Here is an 11,347-nt window from a genome sequence, read left to right as displayed (position 1 = left end):
GTGGTCAGGCCCCCGGGGTCCCGCGGTCCCGGCCCCCTCCTCCTCCACGCCTCCCGCTGGACCCCATCAGTAATGCAGCTCGGAGTTGCGGGGAGACGGCGGTGGGGGGCTCGGGGGGGGCCCACTCCCACCCCGCCCCGCCCGCCCCGGGGCTGGCTCCGGGGGACCCGGCGCTCACTCCCCGCCCTCCTCCCGGCCCCGAGAGGACGCGGTTCTCGACGCTCATTGGCCGCCCTCCCCTAGGCCCTCCCCTCTGAGCAGCCGGGCGCCAGTCCCCGGCCGAGGGGCCGGGCCGGGACCCCGGGGCTGGCACCGGAGGGGCGAACCCCGCAAAAGGCAGAGGGAGGCAGGGCGAGGCAGGTGGGAGAAGGCCGGGAGGAGCTCCGCGGAGACCCGAGGAGAGCGGAGGGCGGGAGGGCGAGGCTCGGCGCGCGCGGTCGGGGCAGCGGGTGGCGGCGCGGGGGAGCCGGGCTGCGGGCGCCCCGGCGAGGGCGCGGGAGCGGGAGCGCGGCGGGCGAGCCCGGGCGGGGGGCGCCGAGCCCGGCGCGGCGGGCGAGCCCGGCGGCGCGGTATTTTTATCTGGGCGGGAGCCGCCCTCCTCCTGCCTCGTCCTCGTCGACGTCTCCCGCGCGGCTGGCAGTGCCGGGGAGCCGAGCCGGGAAGCAGCCGGAGACCCCAAAGCTCAACCCCACCCCACCCGCCAGCCATGGACCCCAAGGACCGCAAGAAGATCCAGTTCTCGGTGCCCGCGCCCCCCAGCCAGCTTGACCCCCGCCAGGTGGAGATGGTAAGGGGGTCGCGCCCCACTTCCAGCATCGCCCCCAACGTGCGCCCCTCCCGGGGGCCGGGGCGCCGGACAGCGCTCCAAGTTCGCGTCCGACTCGCAACTTCCCCCCCCCCCTCCCTCCCCCTCTCCCTCCCCCTTCCCCGGGCCGCCGCGCGGCTGGGGCGCGAAGATCCCGGCCGTGAGCGGAGCGCAGGCTTCGGGCTCGCGGCTTGCTCCAGGGCCACCGACCCGGTCCCTAAACTACCGCCCCGGACCGCCGGGCCCAGCTCCGGAGCTGATCCCGCGAGCGAAGCGCGGTTCCTCGCACAGGGACTCTGTTACCTGGGACATCACCTTGGCCACCCACGGCCCCGCTGGCGTCCGGTCCCAGCCTGCATTGCTTGGCCTGGGGTCCCCGGAACTGTGTTCTGCCCTCTTTTCTATCGGCCTCCTGGCGTCCTAACCCTAAGGAGGCGAGGTCATCCCTTCTCCAGATGGGAGGCTTCCAAAGGCAAGGCAGGGGGAGACAGAGGTCCACACCCCCAAATCTAGCAGGGAGCACTTGTTGCTTAGATGCTGTTGGCTTCCGATGGCGAAGTAAGAATGGGACCAAAAGACTGGGGCCTGCGGGTGGGTTAAGCCTAAGCAGCTTTCCTTCTGGGGTGCTGGAAGCCCGGCAGGGGGAAGGTGACACGTTCAGCCGCACTCACCTGGTTCTCTGCATTTCCCTGGAGCTCCAAGGAGACCTAATTAACTGACAGTTGGTCTGATTGCCAAGCTGGGGCAGCTGTTGGGAGCGCTCAGTGCCCCTCCCCATGGTCTAACGTGGCTCGTGTAGCCAGGAAGGTAACTTTCCATGGGGCCTGATAAAGACTGCAGGAAGGAGCCGACCCTAGTCTACAGAGACACCCAAGTCCCAGGATAGCTGGGACCCAGGCCTACACCTGAGCCTCTGTGTGAGGCTAGAGGTGCCTGCAGGGCTTTCTTCAGTCCCCTCTAAGGCTGGTTCTAGGGTTTTTTTTGGGAGGGGGGATGGGGAGCTTTTTTTTGTCTCATTTTTTGAGCCCTGGAGTTGACAGGGCAGGATCATACGGGTGTCAGAGGGCTCCTGACAGCCGCATCCAGCTCCAGCCACAAAAGCTACAGGAACTGGAGAGAATGAGGGCTTGGCTTCTGTGGGAAAACATGAAAAGGAAGATGTTGGTTCTGGAGTAGCCATGGCGTGGGATGGCTTGCGCTAGGAGTCAGTAAGGGGGGTTTTCTAGTCCTGTGCACACTGCTGAACCTTTCAAGGGCCTCAAGGTTTTCATCTCTGTAGAGGAAGGGGTTGGGTAGGCTACTGAGTTCCTTTGGCCCTGACAGTCTTTGATGCAAAGGCTCCCTGTGGACTCTAAAGCACTGTTCCCTGCTGCTTGTGGGTGGGGGAGCAGGAGGGATACCTAGGGCGTCTCTCCTGTCCTCCCTTCCTCTATCTTCTTAGATCCGACGCCGCAGACCCACTCCTGCCATGCTGTTCCGGCTCTCAGAGCACTCCTCCCCAGGTAGGGCTGCTCCCAATGGGCTAACACTCCCCCCCCAACTCTGGTGTCTTCCTGGGGTCTCTGCCAAAGTCCAGTGAGCAAGGGACAGAGCTGAATGAAGACGGGAGGGGACGAAGTCTGCAAGCCTCAACTTCTTTCACTGGGTCTTGCGTTGGCATGACACCTCGCAGTGCCAGGAGGAAAGGGGCGCACTTCCCCTCTCCCCAGAGGCTGAGTCTTTGGGGGAAAGTGACTCAGATATTTTTCTTTTTCCCTCTCTTCTTCCTCCTCTGCTGGTACATTTGGTGATCCCTCCCCCCCAGAGGAGGAGGCGTCCCCGCACCAGGTGAGTTTCCTGGGCTACTGGAAGGGGGCAAGTCTGGGACCCTGGGTCCTTTGGGTCAAGGTGGACAGGCTCCTGCAGAGCCAGCCACCTACACGGGGTGCCACGGGACACATTAGCATATCAATCACACCACCTCTGAAAAGGGCAGGTGCCAGTGTGTACCAGCAAGTCCTTCTTCCCTCAGACTTGGACCTAAGGTCTTACCAGAGCCAGGGTCTGACTGACAGGTCCAAATAGAGGGTGAAGTAGAGAGGGGCTCAGCTTAGGTTCATGATCTAGCTGCAGAGGTTATAATAGTCTACCAGGTTACTGCAGGGGAGGAGGGGGGTGGGGGGGTGGCCTGTGGGAACTCACTTCACCCGGCTTTTTCCTGCAGAGAGCCTCTGGAGAGGGGCACCATCTCAAGTCGAAGAGAGCCAATCCTTGTGCCTATACACCCCCCTCACTGAAAGGTATGATGCTCCACCCTCAGGGCTGGCTGCCCTGTGAAGGCCTGAGACCGCACTGACATGGGGGAAGGAAGGAAAAATGTCAGCTTTGTCAGGGGTGGGAGGACTGTTTCCTCCGCCACCACCTGACTTGGAGACCTGTTCTTTCTTAGTCTCTCCCTTGCAAAAGACAAGAGGCTGCCAGGAGCCAGTGGCTCATGCCTATATTCCTAGCTACTTAGGGAGCTGAGAGCTGAGGATCATGGTTTGAAGCCAGCCAGAGCAAAAAGGCTGAGACTCTTATCTCCAATTAACCACTAGAAAACCAGAAGTGGAGCTGTGGCTGAAGTGGGCAAAAAAAAAAAAAAAGCTCAGGAACAGCATCCAGGCCCTGAGTTCAAGCCCCACAAGAGGTTGAAAAGCACAGCTGTGAGTCTTGGCAGATTGCGGAAGCTGAGTGCTGCTGGCTCACTCGGGAGGCTGAGATCTGAGGATTGAGGATCATAGTCAAAGCCACCCCTGGGCAGGAAAGGTCATAAGACTCTCTGATCTCCAATTAAACACCTGAAAAAAAAAAGCCAGAAGTGGAACTGTGGCTCAAGTGGTAGGCACGAGCCTGTTCTTTCTTAGTCTCTCCCTTGCAAAAGACAAGAAGGCTGCCAGGAGCCAGTGGCTCCCACCTATAATCCTAGCTACTTAGGAAGCTTGAGAACTGAGGATCACCATTTGAAGCCAGCCAGAGCAGGAAAGGCTAGGAGACTCTTATCTCCAGTTAACCACTAGAAAACCAGAAGTGGAGCTGTGATTGAAGTGGTAGACTGTTAGTCTTCAGCACAAAAGCTCAAGAACAGCGCCTAGGTTCTGAGTTCAAGCACACACACACACAAAAAAAAAAAAAAAAAAAGAAAGGAAAAAGGTATAAAAAAGCAGGTTATAGGGTTGAAAAAGAACACCTGGCCTCAAATGACAACAGCCATCAAGAGAAAAGAGACTCCACTGTGCAAGTGCCTCCTTGACCACCCATCAGAGGGCACCTTCTCCCCGTGAGCTCCCCTATCCCCCCTATCCCCCCTTCCTGTTTGCCTGGCATTTGTAGCCATCTGCATCCTAGACTCTCCCCTAGTCTGTCTCCCCTTCTGTATTAAAAGGCAAAGTCATTCCTGTAGCACGTACTTGCTGAGCACCTCGTATATATGCTAGACTTCCCTGGTGGGCAGGGAGAAGAATAAGTAGGATTTGGGAGTTAGGGATGTAGCGCTGTGGTAGAACTCTTGCCTAGCATACACGTGTCCTCAGATTTCCAGCCCCAGAATGGCTAAAAATTTAAAAGTAAGAAATCCCTGTGTTCCTGGCCGTCTACCTTCAAGGCTCAGAGTTCGAAGAGGGGGCATGATTAGGCCTAGATTGGAAGAATCATAGAATCAACAAGTAAGCAAGACCAAGGGAAGAAGATGTGAAAGGGGCAGGAGGTGTGATCAGTGTGGGGGAAGAGTGGGATTTAGGGCTAGCCTGGAATCCTGGTTTCTGATCAAGGAGCTATGGGAGAGAGGCCTGAGGGAGGAGGCGAGGCCTGAGCACAGGAAGGGACATCGCCTAACTAGGCATCAGGTGCCTTCCCACCCCCTGCTTCAAGTCTAGCTTGAGGCACCTCCTGCCTGGCCCAGCCTCTTCTCCAGTGGCAGGAAGGAGGGAGACCCAGAAGGGTTCTGGATGAATTATGTTCCCAGCACCTGCCAAGGTCAACAGGTACAGCTGTCAGCCTTCCTGCCAAGGCTGGGAGCAGAGGGATAAAAGAAGGGGTTCCTTTTCTTCTCCCAGGACAGGAAAGTGAAGGGGCAGAGCTATAGCCACAGGCAGTGTGGAAGGACTTTCTCATCTGTAGGGATGTGTGTAAGGACTCAAAGTAGGCATGAGGGCCACCGGCCAGTGGCTCAGGCCTGTAATTCTAGCTACGCAGGAGGGTGAGATCTGAGGATCGTGGTTCAAAGCCAGCCTGGGCAGCAAAGTCTGTGAGACTCTTATCTCCAATTAACCACCAGAAAACTGGAAGTGGCGCTATGGCCCAAGTGGTAGAGTGCTCACCTTGAGTTGAAGAGCTCAGGGACGGCGCCCAGGCCCAAAGTTCAAGCTCTACAACTGAAAAAAAAAAAAAAAGGCATGAGGGCGAAGAGCATCTTCTCAACAGATATCATAAGAAGGCTGTCTGCTTCCCACTCTAGCAGAGCAGATATAAGCGGGGAGAATTGTCTCCTGGTTTGTTTGGGGGGAGGATGCAGGGGATTGAACCCAGGGCCTTGAGCATGGTGAATCATGTTCTACAGCCCCAGCTACATCCTCAGATCTCACTGGTTTCTTTTTCCCTTCCTCCCTCCCTCCTTTTTCTTTCTTTCCTCCCTCCCTTCCTTCCTTTCTTTCTCCCTCCCTCCCTCCCTCCCTCCCTTCCTTCCTTCCTTCCTTCCTTCCTTCCTTCCTTCCTTCCTTCCTTTCTCTCTCTTCCTTCCTTCCTTCCTTCCTTCCTGCTAGCCCCGAGACTTCAGGGCATAGACGCTGTCCTTGAGCTTTTCTTTTTTGCTTAAGGTTAGCACTCTATCACTTGAGCCACAGCTTCACTTAGTGGTTTTTTTATTGGGGGAAATGTTAATTGGAGATAAGAGTCTCACAGGGCTTTCCTGCCAAGGCTGATCTTCAGTTGTCAGCCTCCTGAGTAGCTAGGCTTATAGACATGAGCCATTGATGCTTAGCTTCTCCCTGGTTTCTTGATTATGAGCATGGGGCAACTGGGCTGGGGTAGGATTTTAGGTCCAGGGCCCTACCCATGTATTCCTACAGTGATCAAAAATGTGCCTCACCTCCAGTCAATCCCCTGTGAGCTAGTCTCAGAGTCTAAGTGGGTACAGGCAGGATGTAGAAAGCTGTCAGAAGAGGGATGGACAGCCTGAGGGCTGTGTTGGAGTTCTCAGATTTTAAAAAGGGAGACTCGAGGAAAGGGGAAATTCAGGATCTCCAGAGGTAGAGAAGCTAGAGAAAACAGCCGGGGTAGAAAAAGTTGCCCCAGAAGGTCCAGGGAGACCCAAGGGAGGATGAAGCATGTGGAGGCTCCGGAGCACCAGCACCGGCAGGGGCTGCACACACCTATTGTCATTATGGCTCAGGAATGAATTCTCCACCCTGGGCTGGGGGAAGAAGGCTGCCCAGGATGCCACCTTCTCTCTCTCCCAGCCTCAGGGCCCCTTCTGTGCCCAGAGGGCCTTGCTTGACAGACTTAACCCATTTCTGGGCAAGGGAAATGCCTGGCAAGTTCAGGGGCTCCAAGAGGAGGATTCAAGTCCCCCGCAGCCCTTCAAGGAGGGTAGACTGAAGTAAGTTGGCTGAGAGGGGTCCAGGGGTGCTCCAAAGCTCCACTTGGCTCAGAGTGAAGCTTTGCCAAGTCCCCAAGGTCAGAGGCAGGGAGATTTATTGTGCTTTTATTGCCTAGGTAGCTTGCCCAGAGCCAGCGGGAGGTGCTGGGCTGGGAGCTGGGGGCAGGGAGGGGCAGCGGGCACACACAATGCACCCTCTGTGCCTGTCCCCAAGTTGGCAGAATCCCTGGCCCAGTCCACGGCACAGAGGTTTCCAGCCAGTATCTACCCACTGGGCTGCTAAGGGGAGGGGCAGCTGGCGGGCTAAGAAACTGTGCGGCCCCGCCCTTCTGGGCAGCATCTGCTCCAGGAGCTGTGAACTTAGTATCCCACCTGCTTCCAAATCCCATCAGTCCATGCTTCCTGTTGATTCTGAACCAGTCTCTGCTCACAACATCCTGTCAGCTCCCCGCCAATCCCTAGACTCCCTCTAGCCCTGGCCCCTTTCTCCCATCATATCTATGGCAAACTTCTCCAGTTACCCACCCTAGCCCCTTTCTAGGCTGTATATGAGCAGGCATTGGTACTGGTGGGGTGTTTTCTGCTTTCTAGGTCACTGCAGAGGGAACTGGGAGCCTAGGGATGTGGGTCAAGATTGTGGGGGCTGTGTTGGAGTAGGACATTTCTCTTGCACACACTTCACCAGCCACAGAACTGCTGTGACCTTAGTCTCTCAGTCACATTCCTGCCCTTGGAGTCTGGGGCAGGGCATGTGAATTGGCATCTAAGACTAGGCAGTATGGTGGAGGGGACACAGAGTGCAGAGAAGGTCGGGATAAGCAGGGAAACTGGCAAATGCCCCAGGCCCAGGGACTTGTGCTGAGGCTGAAGTTGGTCAGCCTTGTCCATATGGAATATTTGGAAATACAACATTCTAGCCAGAGAATGTTAAACTGCTGCTGTGCCCGCCTGGTCTTGCCCAGCTTGGCTCCCCATGGTGTGAGACTTTGGGGGGAGGGCAACATCTTGGGACAGCTTAAGAACCTGCCCCCTGCTGTTCCCATCTTGGTTTGGTCTGGTCCCCAGAAAACTGGGCTCTAGTTTTTGGGCCTTGAACTCAGGGTCCTGAGGTCTTTAATCTGCCTCAGGCCCCTGGCTGACCCTTGCATTCCTGGGTCCCCTTTGTGCCAGCCGTGCAGCAGCGCATTGCTGAGTCCCACCTGCAGACCATTAGCAACTTGGCCTCAGAGGAGGAGGATGAGCTGGGGGAGCTGCGGGAGCTGGGTTACCCAAGAGAGGAGGATGAGGAAGAAGAAGAGGATGATGAAGAAGAGGATGAAGAAGAAGACAGCCAGGCCGAAGTCCTGAAGAGCATCAGGGGGTCTGGTAAGCTGAAGGGGCTTCAACATTCAGGTCTCCACCACCACAGGCTAAGTGTGGGTGCTCCTTGGGTATCCTGAAGGCCTCCCAAGACAGTTTCTTGCACTGAAGTGACACCACAGGGCACCTCCCACTGGGCCATACCTGAGCCTAGACTTACTCCATCTTGGATTTAGCTTCTCCCCATCCAGTTTTCCCCAATACTCTTCTCTTCCCTAAGAATTAGAGGTTGGTCTGAAAAGGTGGCTCAGTGGTAGAGTGCTTGCCTTGCATGCATGAGGTCCTGGGTTCGATTCCTCAGCACCACATAAGCAGAAAAAGCCGGAAGTGGGACTGAGGCTCAAGTGGTAGAGTGCTAGCCTTGAGCTGAAGAGCTGAGGGACAGCGCCCAGGCCCAGAGTTCAGGCCTCATGACCGGACCCAAAAAAACAAAAACAAAAAAGAATTAGAGGTTTGAGAATAGACACACAAAAAGGACTTAACGTCCATGGCTACAAGGGGGTGAGAGGAAAAGGGGTCCCAAACCCCCATTTCTGATTGTGTGGTATGATTTCTGCTGGATTCAGGGGCCCAGCTGGTTGTCTTCTTCAGAGCCTAGAACTATTTTCTCCTTTTACTTCCTAGGGTGGGGTGTAGGAGGGTGCCCTCTAGTGTCCACATGAAGAACCCAGGATTTAAGAACCAATCTGAGCCCTCACACTTGTAATCCTAGCTACTCAGGAGGCTGAGATCTGAGGATCACAGTTCCACTCCAGCCTGGTCTAGAAAGTCCCCATGAGACTCTTATCTCCAAAAAACTACTCAAAAAAGCTGGAAGTGGCCTGGTGGCTCAAGAGGTAGAACATCATCTTGAGAACAAAGAGGCTCAGGGATAGTGCCCAGGCCCTCCTGAGTTCAAGCCCCAAGACCAGAAAAAGAAGAAGAAGAAAAGAACCAATCTGATCCTTTGCATATCCAATTTCAGCTTCCTGGGAGAAAGGGGACCAGAAAAAGGCCTACAACCTACACAGAGGTCCAAACACCTCACAGAGTCTCAAAGCCTAGAGAACTAGCAAGCAGGATCCTCACCCCTTCCCAGGGTTGTTTTTTCCATATCCGGCCATGCAAGGTTGTGCCACATCTATTCCTACAGGTGTACATTAAATTTTTGGTCCATTGTTAATATTTATTCTTCTAATTTGTTCATATGTTTATTTAGTGCTAGAGACAGAGGATTGGATCCAGTAGACATTCTACCACTTGGGCCATGCATCCAGCCGCCCTTTTTGCTTTAGTTGTCTTTGGAATAGGATTTTGTGCTTAGGTATGCCTGGGCTGCCCTGGACCATAATTCTCCTATTTACACTTCCTGGAGTCATTTTTGGCTGAGATGGGCTTTTACTTTTTTTTTGGCCCAGACTGGCTTTGAACCACAATTCTTCAGATATTTACCACCTGAGTAGTGAGGTTACAGGTATGAACCACCACTCCTAGCCTATAGGCCCATCACTTATAGGAATTGCAGTCCCCTGCTTGAAGCATTTAGCCTTGCACCCTGACAAGATGGCCTGGGCTTCTGTCCCTGGCAGCTGGAAGGGTTAAACCAGCTCCCACTGAGAACCCTAGAACAGAGGCGAGAGACATCTCTTCAGGACAAGCAGTAGGGCAGTGGGTTACATGACTTGACTATCAAGGAGTAACAATAACCTCTAGTACACCTGAAAGGCTTCTGAGTGCTGGCACTAGCCCAGGCAGGTATTACTTTACTTAAGGTAATCTGTAATGGCCCTCTTACACAAAATCTCCTTCAGAAAGGTGACAGCTGACACACCTAAGTCACATGGCCTGTTATTGGGAGAGCCATTTAGTCTAATACTCTGTCTGCTATGCTTCAGAAAGCTTGGCCTCAGCCCTTAGATGTAGCTTATAGCTCTAGGACAGTCAGATGGGCACTCAGAACCTGTTCTTTTTTTTTTGGGGGGGGGGTGGTCTGGTCGTGGGGCCTGCACTCTAGGCCTGGGCTCTGTCCCTCAGCTCTTCAGCTCAAGGCTAGCACTCTACCCCTTGAGCCACAGCGCCACTCCCGGCTTTTTTTATGTGGTGCTGAGGAATCGAACCCAGGGCCTCAGGCATGCAAGGCAAGCACTCTACCACTGAGCCACCTTCCCAGCCCCCAGAACCTGTTCTTATATGCCCTCTTTTCCAGGTGGGCAGAAGATAACCTGTGGCCAGGGTCTGGAAGGGCCCTGGGAGCGTCCACCCCCTCTGGATGAGCCCCAGAGAGATGGGAGTTCTGATCAAGTAGAAGATACAAGAGCACTAAGTGGTAAAGCTTGAAGAAGGGAGTGGGAGGCCATTGGGGATGTTGGTGGGCAGGACCTAGCTCCTGAGTCCTTCTCTAACTTGCCTTACAGAGCATGGGGAGGAGCCTCAGCGCCCTGGTCCCCCTGAGCCTGGCACATAAGCTTCCAGTCCTGCATCTGCCAGGAGGGAAGTGAAGGCATCACTATTCCCCAGAAATCTACTCTGTCCCCATCTTGCTTTGTACCCTTCCCCACATCTGCTAGGGCTGCGGCTTCTGACTTCTAGAAGACTAAAGCTGGTCTGTGTTTGCTTGTTTGCCCAAATTTGGCTGATGCCCAGAGTTACCCAATACATATCCCTGCCAGTCATCCCTCCATTCACCCAGTGAGAAGTGGGATATGAGAGAGTCCACCATGGAAACACCAAGAAACCAGAAATAATCATTCTATTCCCCAGATCCTCTCCCCTGGGCACCGGAGACCCACAGGGCAGGACCCTAAGATCTGGGCAGAAGAGATGCTGAGAACCTGCAGGTGTCTTTAGCTCTTCTTCATCCCCTCCCCTATGGGGACCTCAAGTTACCACTTTTCTCACTGGTCTCTATAGGGTCCAGGACTCAGCCATGTTTCTCCACAGTCTCAACATTTTGGACATATTCACATATCATCCCTGCCCCTCCTGGGTGCCTGGAAGATGGACTGGCAGCAGCTGCTTTGTTACGTTTTTTTTGTTTGTGCTTTGATGCCAGGAATGCAGCCTAATATATATAGTAAATATCCTTACAGGGAGCACATAGGGTGGGGAAGCCAGGTTCTCCTTGTTCTCCAGCTGCTCTGCCCCCTTCCCCCTTTTCCCTAACTCCAGACCTGAACCTCTCCTGTGCTGTAATAAATCTTTGTAAATAATTGTGCTGAGATTTCTTCTTTCAGGGGAGAGGGAAAGGGTGTTAATCTGATATGGAAAGCTGGTGACAACAGGTTCAGGGCATTCTTTTTTTGGGGGGGGTCGTGGGGCCTGAACTCTGGGCCTGGGTGCTGTCCCTCAGCTCTTCAGCTCAAGGCTAGCGCTCTACCACTTGAGCCACAGTGCCACTTCCAGCTTTTTTCTTTTTGCTTATGTGCTGCTGAGGAATTGAACCCAGGGCCTCATGCATGCAAGGCAAGCTCTCTGCCACTGAGCCACCTTCCCAGCTCCTAGGGCATTCTTTAGAAGGACCATGGAAGTTCTACCTCCTGCAGAGGATGGCTGAAAGTGGGTAGCAGGAAGGAAATAGGAGTCCTTGAAGA

The 11,347-nt window shown here is 54.8% G+C and overlaps 1 protein-coding gene across 1 annotated transcript; it reads left to right on the top strand.

The window, feature by feature from the left end:
• The first annotated feature begins 539 nt into the window (after positions 1-539).
• Positions 540-10,966, top strand: Ppp1r1b (protein phosphatase 1 regulatory inhibitor subunit 1B). Its single transcript, XM_042673839.1, has 7 exons — positions 540-787; positions 2,247-2,307; positions 2,610-2,632; positions 3,009-3,084; positions 7,590-7,784; positions 9,964-10,083; positions 10,172-10,966. Exons 1-7 carry the CDS (start codon positions 707-709, stop codon positions 10,219-10,221), a joined length of 606 nt encoding a protein of 201 aa, XP_042529773.1. The 5' UTR covers positions 540-706; the 3' UTR covers positions 10,222-10,966.
• The last annotated feature ends 381 nt before the right edge of the window (positions 10,967-11,347 follow it).

Source organism: Dipodomys spectabilis, unplaced genomic scaffold (genome assembly GCF_019054845.1).
Source record: "Dipodomys spectabilis isolate Male_0828 unplaced genomic scaffold, ASM1905484v1 ptg000018l, whole genome shotgun sequence".
Taxonomy (NCBI): domain Eukaryota; kingdom Metazoa; phylum Chordata; class Mammalia; order Rodentia; family Heteromyidae; genus Dipodomys; species Dipodomys spectabilis.
The sequence above is the reverse complement of the archived record's forward strand: the minus strand, read 5'-3'. Positions and strand labels throughout refer to the sequence as shown.